Source organism: Lactuca saligna, chromosome 7, assembly GCF_052625555.1.
Source record: "Lactuca saligna cultivar CGN05327 chromosome 7, ASM5262555v1, whole genome shotgun sequence".
Classification (NCBI taxonomy): domain Eukaryota; kingdom Viridiplantae; phylum Streptophyta; class Magnoliopsida; order Asterales; family Asteraceae; genus Lactuca; species Lactuca saligna.
In genome coordinates, this window is record NC_136423.1 from 26,567,238 (window position 1) to 26,585,599 (window position 18,362).

The 18,362-nt window shown below is 33.7% G+C and overlaps 1 protein-coding gene across 3 annotated transcripts; it reads left to right on the forward strand.

Annotated features, from left to right (window-relative positions):
* Window positions 1–485: 485 nt before the first annotated feature.
* On the forward strand, window positions 486–6,887 carry LOC145003757 (putative leucine-rich repeat receptor-like serine/threonine-protein kinase At3g14840). Of its 3 annotated transcripts, none has more exons than XM_078962667.1 (24): window positions 486–691; window positions 1,183–1,357; window positions 1,487–1,558; window positions 1,671–1,739; window positions 1,837–1,908; window positions 2,032–2,103; window positions 2,182–2,253; window positions 2,348–2,419; window positions 2,650–2,721; window positions 2,819–2,890; window positions 2,964–3,035; window positions 3,136–3,204; window positions 3,344–3,409; window positions 3,512–3,574; window positions 3,696–3,743; window positions 3,862–3,905; window positions 4,015–4,409; window positions 4,522–4,717; window positions 4,812–4,967; window positions 5,050–5,168; window positions 5,256–5,466; window positions 5,550–5,787; window positions 5,873–6,023; window positions 6,118–6,887. In XM_078962667.1, the coding sequence occupies exons 1-24, from the start codon at window positions 598–600 to the stop codon at window positions 6,499–6,501; spliced, it is 3,054 nt and encodes a 1,017-aa protein (XP_078818793.1). In that variant the 5' UTR covers window positions 486–597; the 3' UTR covers window positions 6,502–6,887. The 3 variants fall into 3 exon arrangements, with proteins under 3 accessions (XP_078818793.1, XP_078818794.1, XP_078818795.1); XM_078962668.1 differs by having other exon boundaries at window positions 4,018–4,409; XM_078962669.1 differs by having other exon boundaries at window positions 504–691; window positions 1,183–1,349.
* Window positions 6,888–18,362: the final 11,475 nt, after the last annotated feature.

The window sequence follows — 18,362 nt, forward strand, 5'->3', positions numbered from 1 at the left end:
ATATCTTCAACTTTGAAAAATATTATAAATTTTATGAATGTTAATTTACCTATTTTTGTCAAATATGTTTTTGGTATCATTCGTTGGTTATGGGATCCGCTTAAAACTTAATCTAGACTATTTAATTATTACCTAACATAAACAATACTTTATAATTACTTTCAAACGTACGAAACATTATTCCTAGAAAACAAACTATAAATACCTGTCAATCAAACATAAGATAAGATAATCATTATAAATATTAACAAGATGACAAATAAAACATATTATATCGTTATATTTGGTGTAACAATATATACCCAATTTTCCTATTTTCTCCCTCGCTTTCTAACTAGTCAAGAAACACCCACACGTATCATGTATCTATCACCATTTAGTAGCTTTCATGTACGACGCTGTTCAAAATATATTAAAAAAAGAATTTCATGTATGACTATTTGATATAGACTAGCACAACTTGCCATACACAATTGACTTATTTACTCATTTTCTGAATGGATCTTCAAGAATTGCAGCCGATTGCTCTCGAATAACTTCACACCCATTCATCTCTATCTTCTCATCTCCCTCACCAAACTCTTCACCTCTGCAACAATGGCGGAAATAATACCTGGATTCATGCTGTTCTTAACTCTCATCTTTCTCATCTCCCTTCGATTTTCTGAATCCACTGTGCCTCCACAAGAAGGTAAGCTAATATTTCTCGAATATTACATCAAAAACCCCGTTTTTCTAATCTCACGTACATGGGTTTCCAAAATCTTGATTTATTTCGCCTTCAAATTTTATGTTATTGTTTCTTCAAGAATCTTGATTTGCATGCCCAGAAGCAGTTAAGAAGATGGAAATTGAAAATTTTCTTGGGTTTGGGATAATTTCTACTTTTTCAACAAATCCAAATCAAAAAAGTTGTCTTTTATTGCAACTTTTAAGAATTCATACGAATCTTTATAAGCCAAAATAGTATATCTTTTCATGATTGAAGATTTGTTGTTATTCGGTATGATCTAGAGAGTAAACTGAATCCAATGATTATTAAACTAAATCATTCAAATCCCACTTATGAGTAGTTTGACTTTTGCTGTTTTTACTAATATACACCTCTAAAATCTTTCTTGTACACTTTGGGTTATAAAAGATGTGATTTATTTTTACCTTTTTTCTTTTAATTTGATTCAGTGGTAACTGTCTCAAACATTCTTGCTGACATGAATGCAACAAGTTGGAGATTTAATGGTGAAAGTTGCAATCTTGAAATGATTTTTCAAGTTCCAAGATTATCAAGTGAAGCTAATGCAAGCATCGGATGTGATTGCAACATTGGAAACGATACAGATTGTCATGTCGTAAGGATGTATAAACTACAAAGTCCCTTCTTTTTTTCTTTCTATTCACTTTTTATAAATAAAAAAAAAATTATCATTATTTCGTTATAATCTTTAGTATAAAATCATAAATTTAATATTTTTTTTCTTGTATGCAGCACACACAAGTGGTATAGTCTTGACGGGATACTTTCGCCTGAAATGGCAAAACTTCCTTACCTTCGATCATTGTAAGTCTTGTTTTAGACCTTGTGAAATCTCTTTTTTACCCTTTAGTTAGTTAAGTTGGATTTAACAAAATTGGAAGTATTTTAATTTATTCGTTCTATATGCATTCTGCAGTGATGTTGCTTACAATTACTTACAAGGCACAATACCACCCGAATGGGGTCTAACACGGTTGCAAGACATGTAAAATCTCTATTTTACCCTTTAGTTTCATATATAATCTTTTGTTTATGAGAACTAGAAGTTGAGAAATCTTTATGTCTATCTTTCCATTTGCAAGTTCGATTCTTGGAAACCGTATCTCCGGGGAAATCCCACCGGAACTAGGGAATATCACGACTCTCACAAGGCTGTATGTGAAATTCCTTTTTTACCCTTTAACTTCTGTTCTCTAGGCAATTCTGACATTTTTAAAGCTCGAATTCTTTTTTGCTTTTCTCGTTTTATATAATCATATAGTTCAAATTCTTTTCAGGGACTTTGAAGCAAACTATCTTTCAGGAACAATTCCACCCGAATTAGGGAAATTATATAATTTGAAACATTTGTAAGGCTAGCTGTATAATTTATTTATTTTACTTTTAAAGAATAAATTATTTATTTACACCAAATTATTAATTTTCAGGATGTTGTCCTCGAACCGGTTTACAGGGAGGCTGCCTCCGGCACTTGGTCAACTAGGAAACCTAACAAATTTGTAAAATGTTTGACTTTGTTTGGTTTTGCAATTATTTTTCTGGACAAAATTGAAAATTTTATTTGTATTTTCTATTATTTTTTGTATAATACAGTAGGATAAACGAATGCAACTTCAGTGGGCCCATACCTGATTTTATACAGAATTGGAAACAGCTTAACAGATTGTAAGATGTTCTTTTTTGTAATTTGTTACTAGTCGTCCTATTTTATTATACACCTTCAAATAGTTTTAAAAATATTAAATTAATTTTACTCTATTTTAAATCTGTGTGAAAACAATGCTACAACAACATGAACAACTTGTTTATTGTCCTTATTATCGGTTGTCTTTTTGTGCTTATATTTATATTACAAAGTCATAAATAAATATTCTAATATTCGGATGTTTTTGAAGAGAGATGGTGGCGAGTGGACTCACTGGACCGATTCCTTCAAACATAAATCTTCTCGAGAGCCTAGCCGATCTGTGAGTTGACTCACCGGACTCACTTGTTAATTCGTGAATTTGTTTATTTTTATTTTTATTTTTTAGTTATTAGCTCATGGTGACTCTTATTTTGCAGGAGACTTGGTGACATAACTGGGCCCTCTCAGCAATTTCCTCCCCTTAGAAATGCGACAGCATTAATAAGATTGTATGCATGCAGATAATTCTCAAATTTTGTACTAAATCGTGTATATATTCTCACATTTTGTTTATAAATTTAGGATCTTGAGAAATTGCAACCTTTCTGGAGAATTACCCGATTATATTTGGCAAGTGAGAGAACTCGAATTGTTGTAAGTATATGCTAAATGGGTTTCGATTCTTTTGATTCTCCATGTTATGTATAAATACTTTTTAATGACTTATATTTTCGTAAATGAATTTGATATATAGGGATGTAAGTTTTAACAATTTAGTAGGGAGAATATCTGACAACGTCCTTGGGAGGAGCCTCCGATACGTGTAAGTCATAAATATACTATCACTGTCACAGTCACAGTCACAGTCACAGTCACAGTAACAGTAACCAGTAAGCAGTAACCGTCACAGTCACATGAATATTTAAGACCTTAACCAAGTATCTTGATGCCATGTTGAACAGGTTTTTAACTGATAACATGCTAAGTGGAGACATACCGAATGAGTTGTTGGTAAACGGGGCTGCTATGTAAGTTTATTTCGTGAATATTTATGTTAAAAGTTTGCCTTGCATTTTCAACTATTAATTAAGAAATTATAACGTTTTATTTCACTAATGTACATGGTTCAGTGATCTTTCCTACAACAATTTTACATGGCAAGAACCTAATCAACCTTCATGCGAACAAAACACGTAAAGACTTCTCATTCTGGCTTTCTCAAATATACAAGTCCATCTTTTGCTTGTTTTATGTATAAATTTATATGTTTATTTATTTTTTATATAAAGAGTTCTTCCTTTGTTGTTATATTAGGAATACATACGTAAACTTATTTAGAAGCTCTTCAACCGGAAACCCAATGTAAGAATAAGATAATGTCCGACTTTTCGTTGGTTTTCCCATCATTTATATATCCTTTTCATCCTCCTTTTTTACACATGCATTGATCATGTCTACATGATTTTATTTTTTTCAACAGACAAGATGTGCTTCCATGCAAGGAGGATACCACATGTCGTAGATGTAAGTTTTACTGAAACACCCATATATAGCTTACATGATTAAGTTACCACTTCCGATTAAGTATGACTTTATATCATATTAATATGTTGATTCTCATATTGTTTTATAGCAGATGCGTGTTCAATTCACGTTAATTGTGGTGGGAATGATGTGACGGTTACAGAAAGTAACGGACAATCGGTTGTTTACAAAGGAGATGCTGACGTGGATGGTGGTGCCGCAAAATTATATGAAAGTGACAAGAATTGGGGATTTAGTAGCACTGGAGACTTCATGGATGATAATGTTTATCAAAACACGCGATACGTAGAATCTTTGCAAGGAAACACGAGCTTACCACAACTGTATACAACCGCACGTCTATCACCAATCACACTCACTTACTTCAGCTATTGTTTGGAAAACGGAGAGTATTTGGTTAATCTACACTTTGCAGAGATCGTATTCATTAACGATACTACGTTTAGAAGTCTTGGTCGCCGGATATTTGATATTTATATTCAGGTAATACAATCTGTTATCTGCTACCTGTTATCTGTCATCTGCGTATCTATCTATCTGTTATCGCTATCTCTATTTCTCTTTAAATATCTTTTGTCTGCTATCTGTGTTATAGGGACAATTGGTTAAAAGGAATTTCAATATTCAAGAAGCTGCTGGTGGGTTTGGGAGGCCGGTGGTTGTACCGTTCAATGCTAGTGTGACAAATAACATTTTAGAGATACGGTTTTATTGGGCGGGTAAAGGAACGACCCGTTTTCCTAGAAGAGGAGTCTATGGACCTCTTATATCGGCTATTGATGTTGATCCATGTAAGCACTTCAAATATATAATTCATGATTCATCACAAAATTCTCCTCATTTGGTTGTTGAATGGTTTGCATGTGTTTTTTTTATGTTGTGTAGACTTTAAAACTTGTTCGGAAGGTGGAAAAAAGAAAAACAAAGCTGCGGTTTTTATCGGTGTCGGGGTTGCGGTTCCATGTCTTGTATTGTTGTTGGTTTTGATCATTTTGTGGAGGAGAAAAAGTTTCAAAGGGCGAAATAGAGCGAATGACAAAGGTATGGATTTGTCTTTAATCTTTGATCAATTTGATTAAATATTTGATAATGAATCTGTTTAAATAACTTTTTTCTTGAACAGATTTTGAAGGAATGTCGATGAAAACAATTTCGTTTTCGTATAAACAACTTAAAGCAGCTACTGACAACTTTAGTCGTTCGAACAAAATAGGGGAAGGAGGTTTTGGGCCAGTTTACAAGGTTATAATCGTAATTAAAACAACTTGTTAATTTGTGTGATTATGGTTTTTGTGTTTGTTTACATAACATTTTGTATGATGATTTCAGGGTACGTTGGGTGATGGCACTGTGATTGCAGTGAAGCAGCTTTCAGCTCAATCAAGGCAAGGAAACCGTGAGTTCTTGAATGAGATTGGTGTGATTTCATGCTTACAACATCCGAATCTTGTTAAACTCCATGGATGTTGCATTGAAGAAGATCAATTGTTGCTTGTTTATGAGTATATGGAAAATAATAGTCTTGCAAACGCTTTGTTTGGTGAGTGTGTTCTTCAGGATTCTTGTTGAATGATAGCGAAATTTCCATATTTTGTATCGATAATTTGTTTGTTATGAATACAGAGTCGAAAAAAAGTATTTTGATGCTGGATTGGGCAACGAGGTTCAAGATATGTATTGGGATTGCTAAAGGTTTAGCTTTTCTTCATGAGGAATCAAGGATCAAAATTGTGCATCGGGACATCAAAGCCACAAATGTATTGCTTGATAAAGATCTGAACCCTAAAATATCAGATTTTGGATTGGCAAGGTTAAATGAGGAGGAGAAGACTCACGTTAGCACCAGAGTTGCTGGAACAATGTAATCCTTCAAATCCTTGCAAAATAGTCTGAGAAATTTGGTTATTTAAACAGTTATTTAATGAGATCTTGATCATTATTTGCAGAGGATACATGGCACCTGAGTATGCACTTTGGGGTTACTTGAGCGATAAAGCAGATGTTTATAGCTTTGGAGTCCTGGCGTTGGAGATTGTCAGTGGAAAGAAGAACAACAGTTACGTTCCAATAAACGATTGCATTTGTCTTCTAGATTGGGTATGTTTTGGATTTTGATAGTCAGATCCAAAATTGAATTGAGTTTACTGAAATTTATCTGTAGATCTGATTATTCTTTGAATCGATTATGCAGGCTTGTCGATTGGAAACGAGTAAACAATACGAAGAGCTTTTTGACGAGAGATTAGAGTCGAGAATCAACAAAGAAGAAGCGGAAACCGTGGTGAAAGTAGCGCTTCTGTGCACGAACGGTTCTGCGTCGGTGAGGCCGACGATGACGGAGGTTGTAAGCATGCTCGACGGGAAAACTTGTGTGCCGGAGATAATTCCGGAGTCGAATGAATACTCCGAAGATTTGAGATTCAAAGCGATGAGAGACTTTCGACGTGAGATGAAAGGTCAAAACAGTTACAGCGGCGGTCAAACTCAGACGACGATTCCGACAGGGACGAATTATTCTTTGACGTCTTCTGATGATCAGTTTGAGATCCAATCCGTCGATACCAGAACCTACTGAAGAAGATTGAGGTTCGAATTTTTCGTTTTTGGTTGAACACAGATTTTTTAGCAATTAGGGTTTAGATTGTTGGCGCAATACAAAAACACGATCGATTTGAATTTGTGTGTGTTGTTTCTTGTCTTTCGAGTAGTAAATGGTTTGAAAACATGCCATTGATGATCCGGGGAGAATGGATCACGGCGTCACAGGGGCGACGGCCGGCGGAGACTCTGGTTCCATCCGGCGTCACATTTTTTTTTTTTTTTTTTTTTTTGTATATTTTATATAATTTCTATAAATCTTAACGAAATAGGCAGCTGTATACTTGTATAACTTGTGTATTCTTCTACAAAAAAGAATGTTTTTTAATTTCTATAAGTAACATATGAGTATTAAACTATGAATCAACGAATCAATAGATTAAAAATCGAATCAATAGATTAAAAATCGAATCAATAGATTAAAAGATTATTGTTTTTATTAGAAGGAAGGTAAAATGCATGATAAATTATGATTTATTCGTATTATGATTTATTTGACAAATTTTAGAACTTTTAAAAATATTCTACTAAATGTAAAATGCTCGGTGTCAATACATTTTCCGGATAAATTCCTTATATTGGTATAATTGATGTACTACTGAATACTGAATTCTTTATCTTTTTTAGATTTTTTTTTTTTTTTTTGAATGACAAACATAAAATTAGAGTAAAAAACCAAAGTGGGAGGCTGGAAAAGAGTATACACACAAGAAAAAACAACAGGACAACAAACGAGACTACCAAAATGACAATACAAAAAACAGCATCAAACAAGCCCAATGACACCTCAAACTACCATCACCAAAAATCAACCAGCTGCAACTTGAAAAACCAAAAAACAAACATCAGGAAAAACAATCCAAGACAGAAACCACTTCAAAGCAACAAAGCAGTGAAAACAATGAAAATCAATGCATGGGTACAATCACCAAAAGCACAAAAACAACAAGACTTGTAAAATCATGCAGAACTCGCAAATTATGTGTAGACTTGACAGAGCCTAGGGACAAAACTGCTAACCACCCCCACCCCATGAACCTTTCCAAACTTTCGATATCTTGCCATTTTTTTGACATCTCACAATAATCCAAACATGAAAAAATTTAAAAGTTGTCTCTTTCTCACTCTGGTAAAGTGCAAGAGCTTTTTGTAAGATTGACTTATCATTTGCACCTCTTTGCTATTGTCGTTTCACAGTAAAAAAATACTACATTGAACTCCACACAACTTTGTTGACGTTTCTTGACATTGAGTAAATTTTTTTTTTTTTTTTTTTTTTTTTTTTTTTTTTTTTTTTTTTTTTTTTTTCTGTTGTGTCCACAATTCAATTTCGTGAGAAAACTCCTAGTAATTTTCCATAAAAAAAAGTAGGCGAATCTTGGTTTTTCACGACCTTTGGGTCTTCCGAAACATTGACCCACACACAAGCTAATGCCATTTCTTCCTCTGTTATCCATTACTTGGGAGGCGCCTTTCCTATTTTATTGGGTTCCAGACAAATCGCTTCTGCCTCAGAATCCATTTCGGGTACAACTTTGGGTTATGATTGAATTTGGAGTTAGGTTTGGGTTTGGATTTGGGATTGGAAATGGAATGGTGAGTCGGGATGATGGGCAAATGGATTGAAGACATTTTCCATTTATGATTGGACTTGAGATTGGAATTGCATTTGAGGTTAGGATTGAGATTGAGGTTGAAATTGTGGTTGAGTTTGGAATTGTGGTTGAGTTTAGATGTTACATCCCAAAATCACTAATTAAAAACTTTCATTTTCAAACCCCTAAAAGCCTACAATTATTTGTTAAAAAGAAAACCAACGTTTAATGTATTCTCAAATATTAGAGTAAATCAAAATAGGTAATGCGAAAATAAATTCCAGGGGATATTGTGCCATCATGTCGGGTCATTCCCTTTGGAATCAGAGGCACCTAAAATGTTTAAATCATAAAATCGTAAGCATAAAACTTAGTGAGTTCCCCAAAATACCATATACCATATATAACATCGGGCCCTACCTAAATAACAGGCCCTTCTCACATAACACGCCCCACCCATATAACGGGCCTCACCCAACATATAAGCAAGAGTCACAAATACAGCTAGCATCCTACACAGTATAGTGAAAAGACTTATCTTGCGGATGTAGTCAACAACTAACAACTCTCACTGCCAATGAACGAGTGCTATACACATCCTAATAAACCATACAAGGTAAATCCTTAGTCTACCTTCTAAAACTAGCCAATTGACCAAAAGTCAACCAAGTCAAAAGTCAACAATCAAAATCAAAGTCAACTCTAGATGGTTGTCACGCCATGGCCATCCTTTGCCACGTCGTGGCCGCTTCTCGACAAAATAATCGAGCAAACCCAGTCACCAAGTTGTGACGAGCAGGCTGTCACATCGTGGAAATTGTTGGGTTTTTTTTTTCAAAATTGTTTCATAAACACAAAGATAGCAACTGAAGACTTTAATTTTGAACAAAATAAAACTATTTTTATTCCCACTAAAAGATCATTTTGTGGCATCCCCAAATTTTAGGCCTTTTTAAAACCTTTTCTTATTTATGGTTATTTAAAACATAGTTTGTTTATAAATGCAGAATTTGTCCCATAAAAAGTATTTCCAAAGAAATGTTTTCAATTGATTTATTAAAACTAAGGATGTCATAACTCTTATAAAACATAAGCATAAACATTCCTTCATGTATCATAGACTAGCAGTCCTCTTCTACCTGAATTTCTCATCATTCATGTACCTTTGTACTGCTACCTATGATACAAGAAAACTGAGTAGGTCAGACTTGGGAGCCCGGTGAGCACATAGAGTTTTCAAACCCACATTATTATTATAATATTGTTTTTAAGTATATTTAACAAGCCAAACAATTTTGATCATGATTACCCATTCCTGTTATTCTCATTGTTCAATCCTAAAATGATAATCTTAAGGGTCCTATCCTAAAGGATCTATGGAACAACAAGTAGACGACACTACTTCAGGGATTCCTTAGCAATGCATGTTTGGAATGTAACCATGAGGGGGGTAAAGTACTTGAATGAACACACAATCCATACTCCCGGATAGTATTATTCATTAACACCTACAAATCGTGACTCTACTACTGTTCCACTGGATTGTCTAGAAGAGTCCATTGTTGTCATCAATACTCTGCTAGATGATTGCTCTCAGTTGGGCATGGTCTCTCACCATTACATTATCTTTGGTATGGTTTCTCACCATTATTCTATCTATGGTATGGTCTCTAACCATTATATTATCTTTGGTATTGTTTCTCACCATTATTCTATCTCTGGCATGGTGTGTTACCATTATATTATCTCATTTCTCTCTCTACCCTTTTTACCCGATATAGTATAAGTATAATAAAATACATATATAACTTATGGCGAGTAAAATCATTATCTCATTTAGCATAAATATTAGGAACACATATAATAAGAACAGATGGTATCTAAGCAAATTAAATCCTTGATAACTATGTGTAAGCTGAAAGTAACTATGCACTCACTTGATAAAAGTGGATGCCTCAGAATTTGGGTAGAACTTATCCTTGGTACTTTATTTGTTCCTTTGACATGACCTAGGTATACATTACTAATTCTTAGTCTTATATTATTGGTGAATAATGATTGTCTAGATTCCTCATTAATCCCAATGTCTACATCAAGAACTATCAAGTAAGGAACAACCATGTAGTATTAGGAACCTAATTTGAAACCCATATTTCGACTCAGATGTTTTCGGGATGCCGCTAATAACCAACGAATGGAAAGTGATTTTCCTTATGTGGATCATATATCAATGGGAACTTAATAAGTCGATCCACCAACACGTCTTGCTCTTACTGCTATACTCGGAGTTACTCCATGTATTTCTTGACGTAAAATAGATAGTGGATTTGTTTCTGTCTTTTGTTGAAACCTTTTTCACGGCTCGATAGATAATTTGATAAGCCAATAATTTTTTTCTATCTTCATCTATGGATTCTTTATTAATACTCATTCAACTGGAAGTATTGATCCAATTTTAAAATTTTTTTTTTGCAATTTTATAATCCAAGTTTTCATTTTTTTAATAGACATTTGGATAAAAATCACGAAAATTTATATTTTTCCTTGAATGTGTCATTGAAATGTAAAGAATTGAATCTTTTTTAATGAAAAAAGATTTCAGTTGGTACAATAATATGAACAATATATCATATCTTGATTGATTCTTTGGATCCACACAATACGAAGTGATGAGTTGGTTATTACTTCTATAGTTATTTGTTTATACCGTGGGGCTGGTTTTTTATACTACCCCTCAAAAAACCAATGGGTCACACACTAAGAAACGAATTTAACATTTTTTGTTCCATCACTAGATAGAATGCAAAAGGAATAAAGGTTTATCGTTCCCCGTCTAAAAATATCCAAAATTTGATGCCTAATACCCCATAGATCGTTCGAAATGTATAGGAACAATAATCAATTTTAGCTCGAATGGTTTGTAGTGGAACCCTTTATAAGATTTATTAAATCAAACACACTAAAGGACGTGTGATATGTATTGCTTTTTATAATAAGAGAATACAACAAATATTCCTATGTCTATGGAATAGGATAAATACAAGATTATTGTAAACAACTAAATACATAATTATGTATTATCTAATACCCCCCCCCCCCTCAAGCGAACAGGTGGTGGACCAAGACAGAGCATAGCTCGAAATCTCTCAAAAAGAGGACGTGGAAGACTCTTGGTAAAGATGTCGGCAACCTGGAGATTGGTGGAGACATACTTGGTGTGAAGTTTACCAGAAGCAACAAGTTCTCTAACAAAGTGGTAGTCTAAATCAATGTGTTTTGCACGCTTATGAGAGACCGGATTTTGAGTTATAAAAGGTGCACTTTTATTGTCACACAATAAAGTGGGAATGCCCGGAGGTAGGGCATGAAGCTCATGCAAAAGATGTGTAATACATACGATTTCTGCAGCAGCATTGGCAATAGCTCTATACTCAGACTCACAGCTAGACCTGGAGACAGTTGGTTGCTTCTTAGCACTCCATGAGATCAAGTTCCCACCAAGAAAAATAGAATAACCATAAGTAGATCGTCTTGTTTCAATGCATCGAGCCCAATCAACATCCGAGTAGCCCAAGATATGATTGGAATGGGGACGTTTAAATGTGAGCCCAAAGGAAAGTGTGCCTTTGACATAGCGTAAGATACGCTTGACTAACTGAAAATGATCATTAGTAGGAGCATGTAGATATTGACTTTTCTGGTTGACTGCATATGAAAGATCAGATGGTTAAATATTGATGTGCACCCACCAAAGATCGATTTAAAGTAGGATCGGAGAAAGGCACACCTTGAGATTGAAAAATCTCATGCGTAGGCAATGGAGTAGAAACAAGTTTGGAGTCAAGTAATTCAACCCTTGTGAGGATATCTTTGGCATATTTAGCTTGACTAAGAAAGAGCCCATATGAAGTATACAAAACTTCTAAGCCTAACAAATAATTTAGATCACCCAAATCTTTAATAGCAAATGCCTGATGAAGACGATCAATATAGGAGGAGATGATTGATTCATTGTTGCATGTGAGAATCAATTCATCTACGTAAACTAGCAAGTATAAAATACACGAATCACGAGAAAAAATAAACAAGGATGTATCTGCTCGGCTACAGAAAAATCCATTTGATAGTAGAAAGGAGTGTAGACGATGAAACCAAGCCCGTGGAGCTAGTTTTAGGCCATAAAGAGCTTTGGATAATTTGCAAAGATGATTTGGGAATTTAGGATCTACAAACCCAGATGGTTGCTCCATATAAACAGTCTCAGTTAATCGTCCATGTAAAAAGGCATTTTTAACGTCTAATTGATGTAAACGCCACTGATGTAGGATGGCAAGAGAGAGAACAATACGCACAGTTGAGGCTTTGACAACGGGGCTGAAGGTATGAGAGTAGTCTATTCCAGGAACTTGAGTAAAACCTTGTGCAACTAGACGTGCTTTAAATCGTTCAATAGTACCATCATCTTTGTATTTTGTGCGATATACCCATTTAGACCAACAACATTTGCATTGGGAGGTCTCGGGAATAAACACCAAGTATTATTTTTTTTAAAGCATCCATCTCATTAGTCATTGCAAGCATCCAGTGAGGATTTTTGGCAGTTGTTTTAAAGCCTCTAGGTACATGATCAGCTAACAAGGATGCATGGAGATTGTGCATAGCAAGAGTAGCGAAATCTGATAGATGACGAGTTTTGAAAATACCGGATTTGGAGCGTGTTGTCATGGGATGCGATGAACTTGGTTCAGGTAGTGAAGGAGCATTCGCTGCAACATCAGATGGGAAATCATCATGAAGTGATGAAGCCGAAGATGGACTTGGTTCGGGTGTAGAGTTGGGCATAGATGATAAATCAGGTTGGCAGAGGCCACATGGAGTAGTGGGCTGAACTGTTGCGATAGTAGGAAAAGTGCCAACAACAGTAATTGTGTTTGATGAAGATGAGGGCCCATCGGGAGGTGATGATGATGAAGTGATGATACCATCTTCAAGAAAAGTATGAACATCAAGTTTTGTTAAATATTGATGAGTTATTTGGATTGCAAAAGGGAAATAAGTTTCATCAAATCGAGCATGTCTCGTGATGTAAATGCGAGAAGTTGTCGGGTCAAGATATTTATACCCTTTGTATTGAGTATGATAACCAATAAAAATACATGGTATGCTTCTTGGTGCAAGTTTGTGAGTTGAATAATCCCGAAGATACGAATACACTTGACAACCAAAAGTTCGAAGATTACCATAATTAGGAGGTCTTGAGTAAAGCAGCTCAAAAGGTGAGCAATGGTCGAGAACTTTGGTAGGAAAACGATTTATAATGAATGTTGCAAAAATAAAGGCATCCACCCAGAAAGATGCAAGTACATGAGAATGAAATAACATTGCAAGACCTATTTCTACAATATGCCAGTGTTTGCGTTCAGCTCTCCCATTTTGTTGGGGTGCATGTGGACAAGAGAGGCGGTGAAAAGTGCCATTATCCTCAAAGATTTGACGAACCGTGTGGTTAAGAAACTTTGTACCTCCATCACTTTGAAAGACTTTAATCTTTCCAGAAAACTGTGTTTGAACTAGCTTGATAAAGGCAACAAGAACTGGGTAAAAGCCAGATTTGGTCTTTAAAGGATAAAACCATGTAAAACGTGAGTAGTCATCCACAAAAACAACATAGTAAAGATAGCCACCAAAAATAACAGGAGTAGAGCCCCACAAATCACAGTGAATTAAATCTAATGGATGTAAAGATCGTTTAGGATTAAGCTTAAAAGATAATCGTTGTCCCTTAGAGAGTTGACAAGGTTTACAAATAACTGGTTTTGGAAGCAAAGAAGTAACATATAGACGACCCAAATTATGTAAACAAGAAATAACTTCAAAAGAAATATGTCCTAAACTAGCATGCCAAAGATCAAAAGAGGCTTTCCTTGAAGATCCAACGGCTGCAGTCAAAGTTATGGGTTCATTCTTGAGTACGTATAATCCATCTTCACACATACCTCGTGCTATCACTTGTTTGCTTACCCTGTCCTGAATAATAAAAAATGGTTGAGAAAATAAGACATCCACTGGTTGATCCGTTGTAAGTTGACTAATAGAGAGAATATTTTTTGTTAAATGTGGAATGGCCAAAACATCACGTAGTAACGGTTTATTAGGGAGAATGGATTGACCAATATGAGAAACAGGAAGCTTATGACCATTACCAAAAGTGACATGCATATTACTCGTATTTGGAGTTGTGTGAGACACATTATTTGGTGTGGAAGTCATGTGAGAAGTAGCACCAGAATCGACATACCAGTCCGGATTTCCTTGAGTGACATGACACTGAGAGTGAAAAGACTGAGCCAGATTTGCATCAGAAGGCAAAGCATTTGAAGCATAGGTGTGCAAATTAGGACATGCAGAGGCATAATGTCCATTTGTTCGATATAGCTGACAGGGAGGAGGACGACGACCACCACACCCTCTACCACCATTAAAGCTTCCACGACCACCACCACGTATGAAGTTGTGATTTCGACCACCTCTAGAAGTGGTGTTACTGGACCGAGTTTGTTGAGAGAAAAAAGATGCAGGTGGTGGGGACGAACCATGAAGGGATTGTAAGAACAATTCATAAATTTCAGCATGAGAAAGAAGATCTCAAAAAGAGGGAGATGGCTTGGAAGTACGAATAGAAGTAGAGAAAGTTCCATAAGAGGCGCTTAATCCACACAGAAACCAATGGATTTTATCCATATCTTCAACAGGTTGACCGATTGCAGCTAGCTTGTCACAAATATTCTTTAGCTTTGTTCCATACTCTGAAACAGAAGAAGTACCCTTAGAAAGTTGTCGTAGTGAGTCTCGCAAAGAGTGAATCCTTTCCACAAAATAGTTGCTGTAGGCAGATTCGAGAGAGTTCCAAATAGAATGAGCTGTGGTAAGGCCAAGAATTTCAGCAGCAACATCCTCTGTGAGAGAGGAATTAAGAAGGATGACAGCTCATTGATCAAGTTCGTTCCAAGTAATAAAGGCAGGATTTGTAGCTTGTTTGCCTTCAACGATGATGGTTTTTTGAGGGAGAAGGAGTAGCATCAATGTGGATGGTTAGCTTCTGATAAGAAAGAAGAGGTAACATTTGGTTCTTCCATAGAAGGTAGTTGGTAGAGGAAAGTTTAATGGGTATCATGTGGAGGAGGGTATTCATGGAAAAATATCCATCAGAACTGGACGGAGCCATGAGAAGGAGCCAAGATCGGGTTAGGGTTAAGAAAAGAAAAGGGAGTGAAGAAGAGGACGTGTGATATGTATTGCTTTTATAATAAGAGAATACAACAAATACTCATTTATCTATGGAATAGGATAAATACAAGATTATTGTAAACAACTAAATACATAATTATGTATTATCTAATACTCTCCCCTCTCTGATCCATTCAACATGCGCAATTTCTTTTCCGTCGATACGTCTTGCAATTTGCACTTGAATTTCTTTTGTATCTTCTTGTTCAGTTAATTCTATAGCATTTTTCATTGCTTTGCGAATAGAAACTCTATTTTTTAATTGGCCCGCTATAAATTATGCAAGAATATTAGGGTTTCCATATGGCTTTTCAATTCGTGTGATAGAAATGTTAAGTTTTCTATTTACAGAATGTAAGTCTTTTTGTAAATTCATTTGTAATTCTTTGATTCCTCGGGGTCGACTTTCAATTAAGATTTTCGGAAATCCCATATAGATTATGATTTGGATCAAGTCGATTCTTTTTTGAATCTCTATACATGCAATTCCCTCGACGCCAGAAGATGTTTTCATATTTTTTTGTACGTAATTTTCGATATAAGTTCTTATTTTTTTTATCTTCTTGTAGACCCTCAGAATATTTTTTTGGTTGTGCGAACAAAAGGGAATGATGACCTTGGGTCGTACCAAGTCTGAAACCAATTGAATTTACTTTTTGTCTCATGTTCCCCATTACTATACATATCATAATATGACATAGTTGTATACCACTTTTGAGATACATCTTTTTTGTTTTTCAATTATTTATGAATTGTTTGCATCTTCTTCATATGATTAATGTTAAATCTTTTGTTTTCCAAATTTTTTTTTCTGTTTATTTGCTGTTGAATCAAATTGGAAGAACAACAGAGCTTTTTTTTTCTTCCTTTCAACGTTTGATCCATTCATAAAAACTCCAAAAGAATTCTTATTTTTCATACAAGTGAATAGTAAATAAAAAATGCTTTCATTTTGTGTTAACAAGAAAATTAATTGTCTTGTTTATTATTAGTGATTCATTGGTTTAAAGTTTAAATTGGTGACTTTTGAAGTTTGAATTGATATGCTTTCGAGTGTAATTTCTACATGAATTGCTAACTTTTAGGCTTAAAAATTGTCATTTTTTTGTACTGCATTTGTTGGCATTCCTTTCGGATGAGAATATAATAACTTCAACTAACACTCTGATTGCAAAAGAGATTAAAAATCAATTCACTTTTAATTTCAATTTATTAGTGGTTTAAAAACCCCTACCAGAAGATTATAAATAATAACAAGCCAGATGATCTCAAATTATATAAAAAATGTGTTTCAGCATGTTACTTTTGTGAAAATTAATGGCTAAAAAATTTGTTACTTTTATATTTTTAACAAATATATTAGTTGCGCATTCTATTAGAAATATATACATAACATCAATCTTTAAAATATGTTGATCTTGGAAAAAATGATTATTAAAATTGAACATCGCATTGTTTTATTTTGGTTTGCATATTAAATATCTCAACAAAAATCTTATGCTTCCAGCTAGAAATTCTCATACTTAAGCAAATTGATTTTTTTTTTTTTTTTTTTTTGTACAACAATGAAGCAAGGTTTAAGAAGGTTATAAATTCTTATGAAGCTATAAATTCTGGAAAAAAAATAGCATCAAGTAAAGAAAAAGAAGTTTGGTGAAGAATGAAAAGTAAAACAACAATATCCGTTCAGAATGGATTAACATTTTTTTTTGTCATAATGATTAGCAACAGTATTCTATCAGAATGTATTATTGTTTTACTTAGATTTCAATATTTTTATTTTTTATTTTTAACCATTTTTACTTTTATTCTTTAAGAATAAATGTAATTGTTAGCCATTATTACTTGTATTCTTTCAGAATAAATATCATTTATGTATGTTCATAGTTGTATTTGTTAAGAATAAATATAATTACTGATTTTAAAATATTAAAATTCTTTTCATATAAAATTTGTATTCACTAAAAATTATTAATCTTGATAATGTATGTTTATAATATTCTATGAGAATTTTATATGTTTTTCAAGATAATCATAAACATATTCTTTTAGAAAGTGCGAATTAATATATTTATTATCCAAAAAGTTAGATTTTTAAATTTTAGAGAATTAATTATTCCTTAAAATCTGCAATTTTCCTTTTTTTTAAATTTATGTTAGTTGACTAAAATACACTTAAAATGAAATTAGATAGTATTTTTTAATTATCATTAATTTAATAATATGTATTAATTACTTTTTTAAAATAGGTAAAATGATTGGGCCACAATCATTCCTACGTTCATTCAATAATTAGTTATAATACAATAACCTAAGCCTATATATATATATATATATATATATATATATATATATATATATATATATATATATATATAATTTTTAATGTTACATATAATTTAAGGGTGTATTTTAAAACTTTTCAAAAATAATAGATTATATTTTAAAATTTCAAAATTAAAATTAGAAAAATAAAACCAATCACGAATTCAAGATAAGGATATCAAATTACATTTTAAAAATATTCAGTTTTATCTGATTAAAACAATATTAAGGTAATTATAGTAATCAATCTATGAGATAATTGAGAAAATCAAATTTTTAGGATCTGACAACTCAACACGTCGTGGTGAGCAATCACCACACCGTGTTGGGTCGATTTCGCAGGCCATCACACCGTGTTAGAAGAACTCCATGGCATGTTTGATGAACAAAATGACAATTTTGTTTTTTCCTCCTGGTTCAAGTTCACATTAATATCAATTCAATAGAAAACTAAACCTACGCTTTAATACCACTGATGAGTTTGTGCATAATAAACAATCCTATCTGTGCATGAAACCCTAAGTTTTCTCTAATTAAACATACCATGTGAACAATAATGTGTATCTCCTAGAACACTAGTATGTTGTAATGCCATTTTCCAAATGACATTCCTAATGCGGGATTGTCGCTT

Bases quoted from the DNA above. Each gene is read 5' to 3' on its own strand.
- LOC145003757 (XM_078962667.1), top strand. From the start codon at position 598: ATGGCGGAAATAATACCTGGATTCATGCTGTTCTTAACTCTCATCTTT. The intron at 1,909-2,031 runs GTATGTGAAATT...AATTCTTTTCAG, and splicing joins ATCACGACTCTCACAAGGCT to GGACTTTGAAGCAAACTATC. The intron at 3,575-3,695 runs GTAAAGACTTCT...TTGTTATATTAG, and splicing joins CCTTCATGCGAACAAAACAC to GAATACATACGTAAACTTAT.